Here is a 20,932-nt window from a genome sequence, read left to right on the forward strand (position 1 = left end):
TATAATAGCGTAATACAGTGGTACCTCAGGTTACATACGCTTCAGGTTACATACGCTTCAGGTTACATACGCTTCAGGTTACAGACTCTGCTAACCCAGAAATAGTACCTCGGGTTAAGAACTTTGCTTCAGGATGAGAACAGAAATCGTGCTCCGGTGGCGCAGCGGCAGTGGGAGGCCCCATTAGCTAAAGTGGTGCTTCAGGTTAAGAACAGTTTCAGGTTAAGAACGGACCTCCAGAACGAATTAAGTACTTAACCCAAGGTACCACTGTATAATGAAAAACCACCAGTGGCATCCAATCTGGGGCTGCTGGCGATAATACCCATATGCCACCAAAACATGGAGGAAGGCTGTGAACAAATAAATATTCCTGACTCTAGTCGGTTCCAGCCTTCCCACCAGCGTGTCTTCCTTGACACAAGGCTCCTCTGGTGTATTTCAGGTGTTTGATTGGTGTATCTGTCATTGAGGATCTGCAGTTGAGGATTGTGCCTTACATATCCTGGGTGGCGGAGGAGGATGGAGATTTTAATGAGAATTATAACATAGGAAGACAGCAGGTATATGCCTTGCGTTGTGTGTACTGCACCAGGCCAGCCAATTCTGCACTGAGAAAAATCCTCCTGACCTGCAGAAATTAAGCAAAGTTGCATGCATAAAGTAAATATGGGAAGGAGCCTGTGCCACAGCCTCAGTAAATACCGCTGAGCCATGTGCTGGATTTTAAGGCAAACAGGAATCCCACCCACTTTTAATCCTATCTTAACATATGAGGCCTAGAAGTTGTTTTTTTTTTTTAAATAATGAACTATCCACCCTAAATACCAAACCGTTGCATTTGCACAGTCATGGAATATGCCCAGCTCTGTATAAACTTTTATGTTTTTTAAGAATACCAACGTCTATAAGGATTGAGGAATTTTTAAAGAATATTTAGAAAACTATGGAATAAAAGGAAACATCTTGGCAGAATTAGACTGATCCCTGTATTGTATAAATATAAGTTTGTAGGGAGGTAAAAAGAAATTATATAAGAAATATGTAACTGTGCGGTATAAAGTAATGGATAGATAAAATATAGTGAGATTAATGGGAAGTCAGTTTTGAATTTCTTCTCTATAAGTTTTATAATTGTGTTCAGTATCAGGAGCGTACATGATGATAATTATATTAATCTTCTTGTATTTTATAGTGTGGTGGTTTGTTTGATTTTTCTCTTGTTTGTTTGTTTGATTGTATGTTTGTTTACTTGTATGTACGTCTGTTTTTTCATCAATGTATTTATTTTAAATTAATAAAAATATTTTTTTTTAAAAAAATAGAATACCAAAGATGGAGACTTGTGAAATGTGTTGCTTGTGTTTTGAATTGCTTCTAATTTCTCGTTGAAGGTCCTTCGTTAGAAAACAACGACGCTTCCTGCCCCCGGTTTCATTTCATGCCTCGTTTTGTCAGGTTTCTTCCAGGTAAGTTTTTTGTTGTTACTGGTACGGCAGCCAGGTACTGGCCCAGCTCTTGTTGAGATGGTCAGACCTGTGTACCTGGACTGTATCATGTCATCAGATTGCAGGCAGGAAGTTGGCACAATTGAATGTTCCTTCATACCAACAAATAAAAAGGAAATGTCTTCACTTAGGTCCGTGGATTGCTTTGGTACCACTCTCAGTTTGACCAGTGTTGCACATCCCCAATACAGTCGTACCTTGGAAGTCGAACGGAATCCATTCTGGAAGTCCATTCGCTCTACGTGGGGCTACCTTTGAAGGTGACCCGGAAACTACAACTAATCCAGAATGCGGCAGCTAGACTGGTGACTGGGAGCGGCCGGCGAGACCATATAACACCGGTCTTGAAAGACCTACATTGGCTCCCAGTACGTTTCCGAGCACAATTCAAAGTGTTGGTGCTGACCTTTAAAGCCCTAAATGGCCTCAGTCCAGTATATCTGAAGGAGCGTCTCCACCCCCATCGTTCTGCCCGGACACTGAGGTCCAGCTCCAAGGGCCTTCTGGCGGTTCCCTCACTGCGAGAGGCCAAGTTACAGGGAACCAGGCAGAGGGCCTTCTTGGTAGTGGCACCCGCCCTGTGGAACGCCCTCCCATCAGATGTCAAAGCGATAAACAACTACCTGACATTCAGAAGACATCTGAAGGCAGCCCTGTTCAGGGAAGTTTTTAATATGTGACATTTTAGTGTATTTTTCATCTTTGTTGGAAGCCGCCCAGAGTGGCTGGGGAAACCCAGCCAGATGGGTGGGGTACAAATAATAAATTATTATTATTATTATTATTATTATTATTATTATTATTATTATTATTATTCCGAAACGTTCAGAAACCAAAGCGCAGCTTCTGATTGGCTGCAGGAAGCTCCTGCAACCAATCGGAAGCAGCGGAACCCTGTCGGATGTTCGGGTTCCAAAGAACATTCGCAAACTGGAACACTTTGCGGCATTTGGGAGCCAAAATGTCTGAGTACCAAGCTATGTCTGGGATCCAAGCTATGACTGTAATCAAGTTTTGTTTCCGCCCTTAGATGTTGTCTTCAAATATTGGGTAGACTCCTTTTTCCTTTTTAAATGGAGCTGCCTTTAGTTTGCATTTTTCTCCCAACATGTGCTCATGCCGTAGTTAGAAAGTACTCTTAAAATTGGGCTGATTTAACACAGTAGCTCCTTGACCCTTGGTTTTGTGAACTAGTGTGTTGGTGATGTGTCGCAAAGTGATACCGCCAACCTTGAAAGCAAAATTTCAAGCTGGCAGCCGGCACATTTCTCTTTGTACTTCCTGCGCATTTTAAGTCGAAAGTGGCCATCCGTGCCACGTCCAGCTGAGCAGTGTGAAAGAATTTGCACCAAACTTATAATAATGCATGGTGGTCAGTTTGACAGTCTCACCTGAAGTTCAAACTGCTGGTAGCCCCCACAAAATGGCATTTGGGAGCGTGCAAGGACTCTGGTAAGTTTGTGAGTCTGCTGAGATCTAGGAAAAAAAGTGTCTGTCAGACCAGAGCCTCCAGTTAATTCCCACCAATTTCTGAACGTGCCGGTGGCCTTGAACCATCCACAGTCTGCAATCCTAACCCCGCCAACCTCGGAATAAATCCCAATGAATAGGACATGTTTGGGATCGCAGCCGTTGCCTTTCGTTAGAGCCGTTTGCGACCTTGACTGCTGTTGCTTCCTTTTGACGCCTACTTTGCTTCCTCTAGAAACAGTGTTTGGGATCAGAGCCAGTGTGGTGTAGTGGTTAAGAGCGGCAGTGTCGTAATCTGGTGAACCGGGTTCGCTTCCCTGCTCCTCCACATGCAGCTGCTGGGTGACCTTGGGCCAGTCACCCTTCTCTGAAGTCTCTCAGCCTCACTCACCTCACAGAGTGTTTGTTGTGGAGGAGGAAGGGAAAGGAGAATGTTAACCGCTTTGAGACTCCTTCGGGTAATGATAAAGCGGGATATCAAATCCAAACTCTTCTTCTTCTTCTTTTTTCTATGAAGATGGAGGGAAAGAAGTGCTGTCCATGCACCAGATTCTGCTGTATTTGTTACGCTGCAATAAGCCGCTGGTGCCGGAAGAGGAAATTGCCAATATGCTACAATGGGAGGAGCTGGAGTGGCAGAAATATGCAGAGGAGTGCAAGGGGATGATCGTCACCAGTCCTGGCATGGTACTGCAAATGTTCTCAGACTGAGTTTTCTTGTGCTGTGCCCAAATCCTGAACCACAATCAATTCCATCTCTCCCAATCTATTGATTTATTTTGTTTGCGGCCTAGGCCAGCTGCCCGAAAGCAGTGCATTGTTTGGCCATCTTAATGTTGGCTTTTCGCAGTGTAGTAACGCTGCAGAGAGCTTGCTGGGGAGACCTTGCATTAAAAAAAAAGGGACTCAAAAATAACTTAAACAAGGTTTTAATAAGAAAAACAAAAACTCCTTATACACTATATACAACTACAAACAAACACGACCCAACCACCAACCCATCCCCAGGGTAAATGGCAGAGCTAGGTGCTGCTCCTTATATACTGCAGCCAATTCCCAACACAGCTTAATCAATGCAACTCAGCAGCACCTGCTATGCTTCACAGCTGTAAAGCTGGATCTCGTTAGTTTACTCTGGCCCTTGCTCTGGCCCCTTAAAGGTATACACATTGGGTGAAACAATGATGAACGTTTAAAGAAACAATTCAACACTTAGGGACAACAAAACATTAAGATGCAGTGATGATTGTAATCTAGGTAATAATCTAGGTAGATTATTAGGTAGTAATCTAGGGTCGTAAGGCATCTGTGGGTGCAAATAATAATAATAATATTTCTTTCTTTATTATTCCCCCACCCATCTGGCTGGGTTTCCCAAGCCACTCTGTGCGGCTCCCAACAGAACATTGAAAGCACGATAAAAGATCAAACATTAAAAACTTCCCTAAACAGGGCTGCCTTCTAAAAGTGAGATAGTTGTTTATTTCTTTGACATCTGACGGGAGGGCGTTCCACAGGGCGGGCGCCACTACCGAGAAGGCCCTCTGCCTGGTTCCCTTATCACAGTGAGGGAAAACCGGAACACTCACTTCCAGGTTTTGATCGTTCAGGAGCCGATTTGTTCGGGAGCCAAGGCGTTTGGGATCTAAGGCACGACTGTATTATTATTATTATTATTAATTGAATTTATATACCGCCCTATACCTGGAGATTTCAGGGCAGTTCACAGAACAAAATCAAAATACAAAACCACAAAATATATAATCTAAATAAAAACAACAACCCAATATCCCCCCCCAAAAAACCCCCACATTTTAGGCATAGGATGTCAAATCAAATCAACCAAAGGCCTGGTTATAAAGGAACGTTTTTGCCTGGCACCTAAGGTTTTAGTGTCTTGGGTGTCACTAAGGTTGCCCACACTGTCGTCTTCCCCATCTCCTTCTCCAACGACACTGCATAGGGATGCCACAAGTCCTCCAGGAAGCAGATGTACACGCAGATGTACACACAATTCTGCTCGCTTTATTCTGTGGAGATTGGGCTTGGTGTCCATTGTAACGCTGCACAATAGCCGCATATTTTTTCTTTCTTTTTTTTGGAATGATAGGAATGTCCTGGGTTTTGCCGTTGAAAGTTTCACCTTGCGATTGTTGAGCTCAGCAGTAACGCTCTCGTTTGGCACAATAGGGAAAGATCAGGAGAGGCTTATGAGAGAGCTGTTTTATTGGTGTGTTTTGTAGTTACAGCTTTCTTTGTCAGTAATAAGGAGGAAGGAAAAGAATGGCCACACTTTGCTTGTTCCCCCTCTTTCTCATTCCTTCCGTGACAAGGGCACATTTTAATTCCTGCTGGTAATAAATAGCAAGAGAGATATTTGTGTGTGGGGGGGGGTTTCTGTTTCTTTATATCTGAGCGAAGGCTCGGGAAGGAGAAGGGACGTCTTGCAGTACCTAACCTTTTAAATGCTTTTAGAATACCTTTAAATTCTGTGAAGTCCTTCTTCGAACTTCGAACAGTGCTTCTGCGCGCACCCCTTTCGTTGGCTACCTTGTCGCTCTAGAGTTTGGGTTGGTGGCGCGAGGAAAAGCTGAATGGAGCGTGGTATTTTTGTGTGACTGATTTATTTCCTCAGTTATATTCCTCCTTTTAGCCGTAACGAACCCTTAGCAATTCACTCTCGCTTTAAACACTTAGATGTGCAGCGTAGACAGTGGAATCAATCATTGGTAGACAGTTTTCCTGTTGTCTCTCGACTTTGCTTTTAACTCCAGGGAAGTTCTAAGTGGGAAAATCGTCGTCTGTGGTGTGCGTCTTATTGTATCCCATGCAGAGCGAGATAGTCTTTCAATTTGCGCACCCGTCCTCTTGATTTGGGAAGGATGTAGTACATATGGGGCGGAAGGAGGCAGGGGGAAACATTGGCGTAATGTGGGGAGGGGCAGAGCGGTGGTTGCCTTGGGCGCAAAATTCTTAGGGCTGCAAAATTCCAACCCCCGGTGCTGCCTCGATAGAGCTGCACACTTTGCGTTGCTGGGCTCCCTTGAAAACGGCTTCTTCCTGAGAACCAGGGAGTGACCTCTTGACAACGGAACAACTCTTCTTATCTCTGCGGCTGTGATCTCCTGGGTGACACGGTCATCATTAGGCAGTTGAATGTGCATGCGTTCCCCTCCCTCCCACCACCTCGCTCTGTGCAGCCCCGGGCTCCGGCAACCCACGCTACGTCACTGGAGGAAAGTCCTGTTGCATGCACAGAAATCCTTCAGCTAGCAAGGGGGCTGCATTTCGTACGAGCCTAGGTGTGGTCATTCAACTCTCTCTTCCCCGCTAGTCCATAACAGGTCCGTTCAGTGGTTAACGAATCAGGAGCCAGTCTCCGGAACACGTGCTCCCTCCTCCCTTAGCCACAGCTGGCTTGACTTCTCGTTTCACGAGGATTTGAAACCACGGTTGGGTTTCAGATTCGTTTGCCGAGTGGAAACGAGACAGTGGAAGCTGGAATGGGCCCTGCTGTCTCCGGGGCCTGCACTTCCTCTACGGAGAGTCCATTTCCGGAAAGTTATATATGCCTGCGATAGAGCCACTGTTACCTAAATTTAATTGTTTGATCTTTTCCCTCCGCTTGCTCCAGAAGCCCAGCTCGGTTCGCATTGATCAATTGGATCGTGAGCAGTTCAACGCTGATGTGATTACTTTCCCCATTATTGTCCACTTTGGAATACGACCTGCTCAACTCAGTTACGCTGGAGACCCACAGTAAGCAATTATTGTCAAGCCTGGGGCTGAATGCAGTCTTAACAGCCTTGCTCTTGATGGGCAGGTGCTGAAGCAACTGCTTCTGTTAAAGCAGTTACGAACACCCACTGCGATAGTACTCTGGAGAATAGAGGGAAAGGGTGGGGGAGCAAAAAATCAGTCATTGTTCTGTGCTGCACAGTAAAATTCTGGACTCTGAAATGCTTTCTTCCCCCCCTTAAGTGAAAAGGTTTTCCCTTCTGCATTCCTTTAATTTTGTTTCAAAAGCGTGCATGCCTTTTAAAATGAAATCCTTATATTGTAAACCGTAGACCATTTATCTTGAACCAGCGCCAATTTCCCCTCTCTTAATTTCTGTGGGTTCCCTAAAGACTCAATTCCCTTATGTTTTGTGCATTGCATGGTGGATCATTAACATTGTTTTGTTCCCTGGGGAGTAATCTGCGAAATGTTTGGCTGTCCATTCACTATTATTGGCTTAAGAACCATTTTCTTCTGCTTTCGCATGGGCCAAGCAGTTGCCTTTGGCATGTCCATGACTGGGACATGAGCACTCTCTTTCCATTGTGTTCCCCAGAAACTGGTATACCAAGTAGGGCTGGTCAAGATCTGGTTTTCAACTGTGAGATATCACCAGCTAAACATATATCAAAATGTCTGAAATAAGGATGGAGCTGGTTTTCAGCTTTGTGAGATATCACCAGCCAAACATTGCAATATGCTGATATATCACAATATTTGAAATAAGGAGCTGGTTTTCAACTTCGTGACATATCCCCAGCTAAACATTGTGATATACTGATATATCACATTGTCTAAAATAAGGATGGAGTTATGCAGAGGCATTGGCTGGCTTCACCTTTTTTCCCACATTGTGATTTTTGCATAGCGCACACACATCCTGATTCACAATATATTGCCAGGTCAAAAACTACGAAACTGATATCATGATAGGGACTTCAACCTGGTTTGAGGTGATATATCGCCCAGTCCTAATACTGAGGCCATCCTGGTAGCCATGGATAGCCTTATCCTCTGTAAAATTTTCTAATGGCTGCCCAATTTTTTACCCATTACCATTCAAGCTTTTACTCATCACTGCTGCATTTTGTTATAGCAGATCTCCCACCACCTTGATACTTTCTGCAACTCCTCGTAGTTCGCCTCACATAGACACTGTCTCACGTAAAGGAAAAAAAACCTGGTATTGGGAGCATTCCACAGGCCCGAGTCCATAGGCTGTGGTCCAAGCAATGCTGCACTCTTCCAATTGTAAAGAAACAAGGCCCGTCAGCCTTTGTTTAGCTGCAAAATGTTGGCTATGCTCTCTTTTCAAGATAATGCCAGTTTCCATATAAGGATAGGAAGGATTTGTTTCCAGTATGAACCTGAGAATTATTAGGCAGCCGTCTTAACTAAAAACAAAAAGGAAACGGATCAAGACTGATTTATCTCCCATCCAACTTTCTTTTTATTTTAATTTTCAGATACCAAAAACTCTGGAAGAGTTATGTGAAATTGCGCCACCTGCTGGCTAACAGCCCCAAAGTGAAACAAGCGGATAAGCAGAAACTTGTGCAAAGAGAAGTATGCTGCTATTTTATTTTATTTATTTTATTTCATACCCGTCCTAATTTCTCTGTGTGTCTATATACCATGTTTTGTTTCTTTACGTTGCTGTTGCCATTACTCAGACTTGAACCCTGAAGAGGGTGTTGGAAAATATCGCCATTTGCAAATAGCACAGTTCTTGTTTCCAAAGCAATTTAGACCTTTGGCATTTTAATTTATTCCTTTCCTCTGCCTCATGCTCTCTGCCACAGATTTCCAGATACAGGTTTTCCTTTTTTTCAACAACAACAACAGACTAGGGCTGGGCGATATCTGGTTTTCGACATTGTGATATATCAGCAGCTTAATAGTGCAATATGCTGATATATCACGATGCCTGGAATGTATCCTGGCTGCCTCTTCTTCCCCACTTTAGGGGAGCAAGAAGCAACCGAAATACATTGCCCACCCCTACCAAGGCCCGATATTGCTCTGGCTCATGCAAACTGGAGGGGCACAGGGGCTTCATTAAACTCCTCAGTTGTGGGGGCGGTCTTCAGCTGAGCAAGCCCCATACTGCCCCGTCTCATGCAAGGAGCATATGGGGCTTCCTCAAAGGTGCAGGCAGCGTTTGCAGGCCAGTCCCTGCTCCTGCCAACCTAGCAGTTCGAAAGCACGTCAAAGTGCAAGTAGATAAATAGGTACCACTCAGGCGGGAAGGTAAACGGCGTTTCCGTGTGCTGCTCTGGTTCGCCAGAAGCGGTTTTGTCATGCTGGCCACATGACCCGGAAGCTGTACGCTGGCTCCCTCGGCCTTTAGAGCGAGATGAGCACCGCAACCCCAGAGTCGGCCACGACTGGACCTAATGGTCAGGGGTCCCTTTACCTTTACCTTTAATGTATTGCCAGCTCAAATGGCCCGAAACAGGTGTCCCAATCTGAATGCCAATTTATCAGTATATCAGCCAGCTCTACAGAAGGCTGAGCTTCTGGACCAATGGTCAGTTTCTGGCGCATTGCCCTGGGTCTGACAGAAGCAAAAGAAGAGGCCTGCTGGATCAGGCCAAAGCCCGCCAGAGTCAGCGTCCGGTTATCGCAGTAGCCAAACAGATGCCTCTGAGAGCATCAGATTCTGGGGTTTTTGAAAAGAATGCCGGACTTAGTGAAACTTGATCTGACACACCATGGCGCTTTCTGTGTTGGTATGATCTTAAGCCTTTGAGGAACTGCTCAGGTGCTGCGTGTGGCTCCTGTCCACGCCTCCAGTGTGTTATTTGCACAAACCTGGTAGTCATTTTCCCAGAACATGCCTTATAGCAAGCCGGATCATCGGTCCATCTTAGCACTGTCTACATTGATCATCAGCAGCTTTCTAGGTTTGATACAAACCCAGGTTGGGAGTGGAAGAGCAGATTGATGTGGTATTATTTAAGTGTGAGAATGACGTTGGAACTCTAAGGCCAAGCACTAGGGCCCAAAGGCCATTGAACTATCCTAGCGCATAGGGCATGGGTAGGCAAACTAAGGCCCGGGGGCCAGATCCGGCCTAGTTGCCTTCTAAATCCGGCCCGTGGACGGTCTGGGAATCAGCATGTTTTTACATGAGTAGAATGTGTCCTTTTATTTAAAATGCACCTCTGGGTTATTTGTGGAGCCTGCCTGGTGTTTTTACATGAGTAGAATGTGTGCTTTTATTTAGAATGGGTTATTTGTGGGGCATAGGAATTCATTCATTATTATTTTTCAAAATATAGTCCAGCCCCCCACAAGGTCTGAGGAACAGCGGACTGGCCCCCTGCTGAAAATGTTTGCTGACCCTTGGCATAGGGGGTAGGGGGGAGTGGCTATTCTAGTTTTCTTATGGCGTGTTTTGCTCCAGTGTTCCAAGCAGCGAGTGAAAGATGCCCCATTGACTGAAGACTGAATGCACGTAGGGGCAGTTTAGGTTGCTCTGCTGAGCTATCCCAGGTCAGGTCCTACAGAGATAACCCCCCCCCCTTTTGTTTTTTTGCTTTAAAGGAAGCACTCCAGAAGATTAGGCAGAAAAACACCATGCGTCGTGAGGTGACCGTCGAGCTGAGCAGCCAAGGCTTCTGGAAAACGGGCATCCGCTCCGATGTCTGTCAGGTGAGTGGATACCCTTCCGTATCCCTAGCGAACGAAGCATATGCATTTTATTTATGTGTGTAAAATCTGAGGCATGTGGATGAGGCGGCTGGGATAGGGGTGGCGAGGGAGGGCCCCCCACAGGCGTTGCTGCCATCTTCCAAGCCAAGGGCCTTCAACTCTCTCTCAAGAACCTCTGTTATATTCCCTTAAAACTCCACAGTGCAGAAGATGGCAGTGGGAGGGGGAAGGGACATGCCCTGCTCTTTTAGAAATGGTGGCCATTTTGCATTGCGCCACACCCCTCAGTTGTGTTATAGCCCCCTACCCCTTTTGCCTGCTGAATGGTTGGGCAGGAAAAAACTGCCATTGGCAGCAACCAGGGCATTCTGGGGAGCACTGGTTTGGGCCCCTTGAATTTGAATCCAGCCTTGCTGATGGCATCAGGCTCGAGGGCACAATAATCTGTCTGCCCTCTTCCCTTTCTGAGCTGGCCAGCCTGCTCAGCAGGGCTGGAGTTATGGCTCTAGCCCAGGCATCCCCAACCTTCGGCCCTCCAGATGTTTTGGACTACAATTCCCATCATCCCTGAGCACTGGTCCTGTTAGCTGGGGATCATGGGAGTTGTAGGCCAAAACATCTGCAGGGCCACCGGTTAAGGATGCTTGCTCTAGCCCCACAGGGGAGCAGCAGATTCCTGGGGCGTGATCAGGGCCAGATTTAGGTTTGATGAGGCCCTAAGCTACTGAAGGTAATGGGGCCCTTTATATGTCCAGCTGTCCTTTGTCAACAACAAATTGTTGCTCTTTTGTGTTGAATATATGCTACATGGTAATTTATGGACTTAATATGTATCGAAAGCCATTTGCACATGTTGCCTTGCAACTAGTCCATGCAGAATGTTGGCACCCTATATATAGAAATGAGCAAACCAATGATATTTTAGGGAGCAGGCGGGGCCCATTACTTACATCATAGGGGCCCACACAACACAAAACACTGTTGCTGTATGTAGGTTTTATTTTATTTGTTTTTTATCTTATATTTTGGAAATGTACATCCGGGTTTTTTTCCTTTAACATTTTTGGGCCCGCCAAGAGAGTGGGGCCCTAAACTGTAGCTTGTTTAGCTTATACGTAAATCCGGCACTGGGCATGATCTGCATACGGGATGGATGCACAGCCTTGTGCATGAAGAATCTCCCTGTTTTCTACTACCCACATGTGTTTGCGAGCGCATGTGTGTCTCCCCCAAATCCTCCCCCAACCTTTCTTCTCCATGCTTTCGAGTTAACCATCGCATCTCACACAGTAGGGGTTGACCACTTCCCTGCTATTGTCCAAACAGAAGCATTGTACGGGCAGGACGCTGTGAAGCAATCCTGAACCCCAAAAAGTTCTAATGAATTTGAAAACCTGCTTGGCGCAGTAATAATGCACATGGCCTCAGTGGTCCGGAGTGCCTTCTGTCAGCTTCGACTGGTGGCCCAGCTACGCCCCCAACTGGACAGGGATAGCCTTACTGCTGTTGTCTATGCTCTGGTGACCTCAAGTTTAGATGACTGCAATGCATTATACGTAGGGCTGCCTCTGAAGGCGGTTCGGAAACTTCAGCTGGTGCAGAATTCAGTGGCCAGGTTGCTCAAGACGCTTTGAGCATATTACTCTGATCCTGGTCCAACTGCACTGACTGCCGATTAGTTTCTGGGCCCAATTCAAGGTACTGGCTTTGACCTGTAAAGCCTTAAACGGCTCAGGACTGCAGTACCTCAAGGACTGCCGCTTTCCATATGAATCTACCCAGACCCAGAGATCATCTTCTGAGGCCCTTCTTCATGTGCCAGTGTGGTGTAGTGGTTAAGAGCGGTAGTCTCGTAATCTGGGGAACCGGGTTCGCTTCCCCGCTCCTCCACATGCAGCTGCTGGGTGACCTTGGGCCAGTCACACTTCTCTGAAGTCTCTCAGCCCCACTCACCTCACAGAGTGATTGTTGTGGGGGAGGAAGGGAAAGGAGAATGTTAGCCGCTTTGAGACTCCTTAAAGGGAGTGAAAGGCGGGATATCAAATCCAAACTCCTCTTCTTCTTCTTCTTCTTCTTCTTCTTCTTCTTCTTCTTCTTCCTTGAGAGGTCCAGAGGGTGGCAACATGAAAACAGACTTCTCTGTTGTGGCTCCCCATTTATGGAACACTCTTCCCAAGGAAGTTCGCCTGGCACCTTCATTCTATACCTTTAAGCTCCAGGCAAAAACATTCCTTTATAACCAGACCTTTGGTTGATTTCATTGACATCCTATGCCCTTTTGAAAATGTAGGGATTTTTTTTTTGGGGGGGGGGAGTGTTATTGGGTTGTTGTTTTTATTTTGATTATGCATTTTGTGGTTTTACATTTTGATTTTATTCTGTGAACTGCCCTGAGACCTCTGGTATAGGGTGGTATATAAATTCTATTAATAGCAATAATAATAATAATCTGCAGCAGTGTCTCATACCGAATGTAAGCAAGTTGCCAAAAAGACTCCATGAATTGAAAGTGGAGACACTGTGTGCACTTTTCTTTGCTTGCTTGTTGCTTGTTTAAATCATCATCATCATCTACATCATCAAAGAATTAGCTGGGCAGATCCAATCTTATTGCATGACCTGCTGCGTAAACCTAAAAATCAATCTACTGTTCTTGTAGACCATTCTTACAGTGGCTCATGTGCAATGTGGCTGATTTGAACCCTGGTCTCCTAGGGACTAGTCCAGCACTTCAACCACTTCTTGAATACAGTGGTGCCTCGCAAGACGAAATTAATTCGTTCTGCGAGTTTTTTCATAGAGCGAGTTTTTTCGTCTTGCGAAGCACCACGGCAGGGAGGGGTGGGGAGAAGCAGGGCAGCTGCCGCAGCCGGTCCTTGGACTCACCCGCGCCTTGTGGACACCGCGAAATGCGGCTGCTGGAGGGCGGCGGGGCTCAGGAGCGCGACTCCGGCTGCAGCGCTGGCTGCTGGCGGCAACGGCTCCTGAGGGGAGCGCGCGAGGGCGGTGGGCAGCGGCACGAGGCAGCCGGAAGGTCGGAAGGTCGGCCGGAAGGTGGGAGGGAGCCGGAGGAGCCATCAGCAGGAAGGTGGGAGGGAGCCGGAGGAGCGGGGAAGCGAGCGTGCGACCGTCGCCATGACAGGAGAGGCAGGGCTGTTTCGTCTAGCGAAGCAAGCCCTTTGGAAAATCCGTCTTGCGAAGCACCTCAGAAAATGAAAAACCCTTTCGTCTAGCGGGTTTTTCGTCTTCCGAGGCATTCGTCTTGCGGGGTACCACTGTACTTGAAAAAATATAGGGCTAAAAGTTCCAGGTAAATAAATAATGGCAATTCTTTCTCCTAGCATGCCATGATGCTCCCTGTTCTGACTCATCACATCCGCTACCATCAATGTCTGATGCATCTGGATAAACTGATAGGCTACACTTTTAAAGATCGCTGCTTATTGCAGGTAAGGACATAGACCGAAATGCGCTCCCTCCCATGTGTTTGAAGTTGCAATGTGGCTGGGGAAAAAGGAGCAGGGAATAGATGTGCTGGTAAGCTTGCATTAGCTTGTGGGCGGCAGAGCCAGAGAACTGACCAGGCCGACCTGGAGATGGGGTCTGATGGAGACAGCCAATCAGGGAGCCAAAGAATGAGTCGGAAGCACCGGCCATTGGCAGCACATGGTGCTCAGAGAACCTTGTTGGGGCTGGAGCAGAGAGAGGCGCTGGATCTGTACTGATCTGTAAAAACACTTTTTTTTTTTGCTGTCACAAAACGCACCTGGAAGAATGGGAGTTTCGAATTCTGCTCATGTTCCTGGACTATAAGTTGTCTTTGGAACTGAGTTGCAATGTTTAGCTATTGGCTAAACTGAGGATTTGAACAACCAAAACTTCTGAAGTTGCTTGATCGGTTGTGAAAACTGGGGGTGGTTCTGCGCTGCTGAAATTTCACGGCAGCCATCCGTTTTAAAGATTTGCAGCGATTGGAATGAGCAGTGCAGGCTTACAGGGCTGTTTTGTCTTTGCTTTGGGATTCTGCCGCCTTTACAGCTGGCCATGACTCACCCAAGTCATCACCTAAACTTCGGGATGAATCCAGACCATGCCAGAAATTCTTTGTCCAACTGCGGCATCCGGCAGCCCAAATATGGAGATAGGAAAGTCCACCATATGCATATGAGGAAAAAAGGTACGTTTTGCATTCCACAGGGCGGGCACCGCTACCAAGAAGGCCCACTGCCTGATTCCCTGATTAGCCTCACTTTTCGCATAAGGTATACTTATGTGTCATTGCCAGGTGGCCGTGCATCCTGGTGCTGACCAGAGCCAGCCTGCCTTCTCATAAGACCGTTTCACATGTTGCGTTCTCCTCGCCCGAATGTCAATTGCTGTTCTGCAACGAGGTGGCAAAAGCAGGCAGAGTTCTTGTGCTGCTTGCATGTAGAAATCTAGGTTCACAAGCCAAACTTATTTTACTAGCTGCAGGGTGGTTGTGTAAAGTAAATCCCATTGAATTCAATGGGGCACATTCCCAAGTTTGTGGAGTTAAGATGGTCATCTGAGTTGAATGGATAGTTTGCGGGGGGAAAAGGGAGACTTTCCAGACTAAGGTGTGGAGAGGATGGGCTTTACACGTGGTGAATGCCCAAAGCCAAAAAGGTTGGGCAGTGGTCAAAAAGGGTTGGGACTGGAGAAATTGCAGGTGGATTTTGATTCTACAGAGGTACTTGGCTATTGTGATACAGAGGTAGCTATTGCTATACAAACCTATGTTATAAGCTTTTTCCCCTTCAAATTTTATTTATTTTTTTCAGGTTTATACATTTCACTAATTTCACAATCATTTTAACAATTCAAAACGACTTCCTCCTCTTTCTGTGGTTCTTTAAATTTATTTTTAATATCTTCTGCATATCCTGATTAATTTAATTTACTCATTTATTCATCTACTTTAAATATATACTCTTATGAAACTGCAGGTTATTACAATAATCCTGCCAATGCTCTTATCTGTTTACAATTTATCTGCAAATATTCAATAAACCATTTCCGTTCTTTTATTAAAAGTTTGTTATCTTGATTTCTTATTCTTCTGGTAAGTTTCAGCATTTCTGCGTATTCCATAAGTTTTTGTATCCATTCTTCCTTTGCTGGGACTTATTCTTCTTTCCATTTTGGGGCGAGTAACATTATTGCCGCTGTGGTCACATAAGTGAATGTTTCCATATGGTTTAGGTAATTCTGTCCCTATCGTTCCCAATAGAAGAGCTGCTGGGTTTTTTTTTTAAACAAACGTTATTTTCAACATCCTTTTCAATTCATTATATATCATTTCTCAATAAGCTCTAACCTTACTACAAACGTATGTCATAAGCTTAATCATTTACTGTTCAGATAGGGTAAAGGTACCCCTGACCATTAGGTCCAGTCGCGAACGACTCTGGGGTTGCGGCGATCATCTCGCTTTACTGGCCGAGGGAGCCGGCGTACAGCTTCCGGGTCATGTGGCCAGCATGACTAAGCCGCTTCTGGCAAACCAGAGCAGCGCATGGAAACGCCGTTTACCTTCCTGCCGGAGCGGTACCTATTTATCTACTTGCACTTTGATGTGCTTTCAAACTGCTAGGTGGGCAGGAGCTGGGACCGAGCAACGGGAGCTCCCCCCACCGTGGGGATTCAAACCGCTGACCTTCTGATCGGCAAGTCCTAGGCCAGGGGTCAGCAAACTTTTTCAGCAGGGAGCCAGTCCACTGTCCCTCAGACCTTGTGGGGGGCCGGACTATATTTTTTGGGGGTGGGGGGAAATGAATGAATTCCTATGCCCAACAAATAGCCCAGAGATGCATTTTAAATAAAAGGACACATTCTACTCCTGTAAAAACATGCTGATTCCCGGATCGTCCGCGGGCCGGATATAGAAAGTGATTGGGCGAGATCTGGCCCCCGGGCCTTAGTTTGCCTACCCATGCCCTAGGCTCTTTGGTTTAGACCACAGCACCACCCTTTTACTGTTCCGATGACAATACATAATTCAAATTACTGGAAGGTTACTTTTGTGCTGAACCCTTAAAAGAAAACGTGCCTGTTTAAATGGGGTTACCTTCTAAATATCACGTGGTCTGTATTTTTTCCCTCCCAGGCATAAACACCTTGATCAATATCATGTCACGTCTTGGGCAAGATGATCCAACTCCTTCCAGGTACGCAAACAACATAATTTCTGGGTGGTAGTTGTTGCAGTTACGAGCTCGCTGGTCCATTGCAGTAAGTGGGATCAGAACAGAACTGTTAATGACAACAACAACAACAACAACAACAACAACAACAACAACAACAACAACATAATAATAATAATAATAATAATAATTGTATTTATACTCCACCCATCTGGCTGGGTTTCCCCAGTGTGATGAGAGCCAGTGTGGTGTAGTGGTTAAGAGCGGTAGTCTCGTAATCTGGGGAACCGGGTTCGATTCCCCGCTCCTCCACATGCAGCTGCTGGGTGACCTTGAGCTAGTCACACTTCTTTGAAGCCTCTCAGCCCCACTCACTTCACAGAGTGTTTGTTGTGGGGGAGGAAGGGAAAGGAGAATGTTAGCCGCTTTGAGACTCCTTAAAGGGAGTGAAAGGCGGGATATCAAATCCAAACTCTTCTCTTCTTCTTTCAGTTAGGGGAAACACTGCATTTCCAGTGCAGAGCTGCTCCCAGTAAACCTATTTGTGGCCTTTGCACCTTTCGCCTCTTTGCAGTAACCACCTGGAATTCTGCTGATTGTTAGTGATTTCTTTCTAGCCTTAAAAACACACTCGGCTTACCTGCTTTCTGGCAAATGACCAAGCGCTCCCGGCAAGCCTCTTTCCGTGCCAGTGCTGAAAGAGCACGCAGGAAAAGAGCAGGAGGGGTTGCGATGCTGTACCAAACAGAGGATTTTGAACCCCCTGCAAGATGCTTTCTTTTTCATCTTGCATGGCACCGTTCCAAAAGCCTGTAGATGGCCTAGGAGGAGGCTTCTCTTTAAATCATCCAGGGCGATGGCAGGGCACGCGGAAGCTGGTCTCAGCATGCCATTGAACATCATTATCTTTTCCTTTGGTTAATAAGTTGACACAACATTAAGATCAGCCTTATTACCTTTCTGGCTGCCTGTGGTTTTTTTGTGCCGCGCAGAAGAAACCCAAATATCCACTGTTGGGCATCGGAGGCTGGTGTGTTGAAAACCGAAAGCAGTGGGAGCCTAACTCTTTTTTGCTCTATCGCCCCAAGGAATTGGCCGGCTGTTGTTTATCCATCGCTAATTACTCATACACGTAGGGGTCACGTGTAATGATCCTTGCATTTGTCTGTTTGCAGGATCAACCACAACGAGCGCTTGGAATTTTTGGGAGATGCCGTGGTTGAATTTTTAACTAGGTGAGTATTCGGTTCACTCCTAATGCACTTTCTGCTATAAAATCATACCTTACTCATTAAAATAAAACATTTAAAAATATCCTGATTTGTTTTGGGCTATCATGCAGTTGAAAGGGTATTCTGCCAATTAAAACTCCGATGTCATTTATTTATTTTTCTTCCGGAACACCAAAGACCTCTGCTGCTTTTAAAAAAAAATCAAAATCAAAAGTAGACATTTATGTGTCGCTTCCAGTGTGCTAAACATGCCGAAATCTGTAATTCTTCCATCTCCCTCTTTTCTTGCAAGCTAAATTGGCGTCATTCCTGCTTTACAGATGCAGAAGAGAGGCCCTTAGAGAATGAAGTCTTTTTTCGTTTCTTTTTTTTTTTTTAAACTAATTTATTGGCTTTGTTGTTATTCAAATAGGCCACACAAAAGTCTTTTTTTAAAAAGAAAAAGAAACAAGAAGTAATTTAGATGGTGCTTAAAATGCTTCAAGCACGTTCCTGTCTGTATCTCAGTTTGCTTAGGACTAAGCTCAGAATTGGGACGCGGGTGGTGCTGTGGGTTAAACCACAAAGCCTAGGGCTTGCTGATCAGAAGGTCGGCGGTTCGAATCCCCGCGACTGGGTGAGCTCCCGTTGCTCAGTCCCTGCTCCTGCCAACCTAGCAGTTCGAAAGCACGAAGTGCAAGTAGATAAATAGGTACCGCTCTGGCGGGAAGGTAAACAGCGTTTCTGTGCGCTGCTCTTGTTCGCCAGAAGCGGATTAGTCATGCTGGCCTCATGACCCGGAAACTGTACGCCGGCTCCCTCGGCCAGTAAAGCGAGATGAGCGCCGCAACCCCAGAGTCGGTCACGACTAGACCTATTGGTCAGGGGTCTCTTTACCTTCAAGCTCAGAATTGAACCCAGATCCAATTCTAGATATTCTTTCATCAACTGGTACCTTTTGCTCTCTAGTTTGTCAGCAGCCCCAAAAGGTTCCACTGTAGATGCCAAAGGTTTTTGGTCTGCCAAGTCCGTTTCCCCTGCCTCGTGTCTTCATTTGAAGTTTCATTCCAAGCCGAGGGCCTAAAGTGTAATTCTCTGAGATGAAAAGCTGATGACTGTGTCCTGTCAGATGTAATTGAGAGTTGCTCATAACAGCTCTGGAGAATGGCTAGTCTAGGACCAAACCCTTCAAAGTTTATAGCCGGCAAATAAAAGGAATACATCATTTTGGAACGTGTCATCTTCCTGTCACGGAGCTCCTTCATCTTTCTGGCTATAATCTCAAGCAAAAAGTGTGTTTGCAAATAAACTTTGAATCCCACCCCCCACCCCCACCCAATTCTCTCTCCCAAGTGTGGGGTTATTACTCATTAATCCCGACTTCATAATGGCGCACTTGGCGTTCTGCCTTCCGGTAGTTTGCAGTTTCGTGCTCGTGTATTTGGAATAAATCACTAACATATTCCCGGTTAATGGAAGGTGGCTTTCATTTTTCCTGCATAGGCTCTTCTCAGAAAGAAACAAAAAAAAACCCTGGCAAAAATAATGTAAAATTGACATTTTATAGCCTAGTGAAAACAGCAGCCATTTCCTTGGTAAGTGTCATTTGTGACAGCAGGTAGCTCCCAAAACTCCAGGGTGGGAGATTTGAAGCTCATTTCCAGATCTCAGGTGTGTCCGTTTCTAATGGGAAAAGTGGTCTACTTATGTAGAGAGAGGCTCCAAAAGTGTTAAGATGTTACAGAAGAAGAAAAGGAAAATGCCATCGGTGCCTTCCAACAACTACTTTGAGATGAGCGGCTTTTTGCATTGTTTGGTTTGCATAAAACCATATGTGGGCTTTTATCTCTGAAAATAGCAGGGGCTGAAGGAGGACAGATTTATTTAATGCTCAAAAACAAGCTCTCTGAGTACTTCTATTTACGTAAACCTCCGCAGTGCATTTTTACAGGTAATCTTTCCGAGGCTCGAAAATTGGCACCCTGAGCATAGAACTTTCTTCGTAGGGGCAGTTCTGGCAGCCAAAACGCTTTGGTCTTTGTGCAAGTTTGCACAAAAGAGATAGTCTGTCTCGTTGAAGTCAGTGGGGCCTGTATAGGATTGCGCCGTGCGGCTGCAATCCTTTGCACAGTTATCTAGGAGGAAGCCTCGTTGTACTTAGTTGGATTTACTTCTGGGTAAATCTAGGATGAAGGGACACGCCAATCGGAAGGTCGGCGGTTCGAATCCCCATGACGGGGTGAGCTCCCGTTGCTCAATCCCTGCTCCTGCCAACCTAGCAGTTCGAAAGCACGTCAAAGTGCAAGTAGATAAATAGGTACTGCTCCGGCGGGAAGGTAAACGGCGTTTCCGTGCGCTGCTCTGGTTCACCAGAAGTGGCTTGGTCATGCTGGCCACATGAACCGGAAGCTGTATGCCGGCTCCCTCGGCCAATAAAGCGAGATGAGCGCCGCAACCCCAGAGTTGGTCACGACTGGACCTAATGGTCAGGGGTCCCTTTACCTTTACCTTTAAATCTAGGATGAACTCAGCAGATCTTGCTTTCCAGTGAAACTTGCTGCCTTTCTTCCATGGAAGTGCAGCCAAAACAACCAACTTAAAGGATGAACACAAAAAGGAGGCGGCCGACCTAGCTTTGTCTTCAACTACACCTTACTCAGAGTAGACCCGTTGAAGTTAATGAAGCTAAATGAATCATGTCTCTTAATTTCGCTCAATCTGCCCTAAACATGACCAATATGACCAATAACTTACCGTATTTTTCCGTGTATAAGATGCCCTGTGTATAAGACGCCCCCTATTTTGGGGGACTCCAATTTAAGAAAATGACCCAGAATTGTGCAGCTTTTTTAGGGATGCAGTAATTCACCAACCCAACAAATCACCCGTCACCCCACCCACTACCCATGTATAAGACGCCCCTGGTTTTTAAACCTTATTTTATAGTAAAAAAACCCCCACCCTCGTCTTATACACGGAAAGGTACGGTAAGTATCCTCTACATCAGATGTGGGGAACCTTTTGCCCACATTCCCTGCCTATCACCCTTGCTTGCAGGAGCAGATGAGAGTTGTAGTTCAGTAACAACTGGAGGACCAAAGCTTCCCCCACTCCTGTGCCGTATTAAGGACCAAACGCCTAG

At 45.9% G+C, this 20,932-nt stretch overlaps 1 protein-coding gene across 2 annotated transcripts in view; it reads left to right on the plus strand.

Annotated features, from left to right (window-relative positions):
• DROSHA (drosha ribonuclease III) overlaps positions 1–20,932 on the plus strand; it is an 84,694-nt gene that overhangs the window by 20,513 nt on the left and 43,249 nt on the right. For both annotated transcript variants that reach the window (XM_083449294.1, XM_083449295.1), the window contains exons 12-20: positions 1,395–1,469; positions 3,496–3,665; positions 6,613–6,737; positions 8,225–8,324; positions 10,308–10,415; positions 13,757–13,864; positions 14,454–14,592; positions 16,543–16,603; positions 17,755–17,814. In XM_083449294.1, coding sequence (XP_083305420.1) covers positions 1,395–1,469; positions 3,496–3,665; positions 6,613–6,737; positions 8,225–8,324; positions 10,308–10,415; positions 13,757–13,864; positions 14,454–14,592; positions 16,543–16,603; positions 17,755–17,814 — 946 coding nt within the window. The remainder of the gene's footprint in view (positions 1–1,394; positions 1,470–3,495; positions 3,666–6,612; positions 6,738–8,224; positions 8,325–10,307; positions 10,416–13,756; positions 13,865–14,453; positions 14,593–16,542; positions 16,604–17,754; positions 17,815–20,932) is intronic.

This window comes from Podarcis tiliguerta, assembly GCF_965153285.1.
Source record: "Podarcis tiliguerta genome assembly, chromosome: 7".
NCBI lineage: Eukaryota > Metazoa > Chordata > Lepidosauria > Squamata > Lacertidae > Podarcis > Podarcis tiliguerta.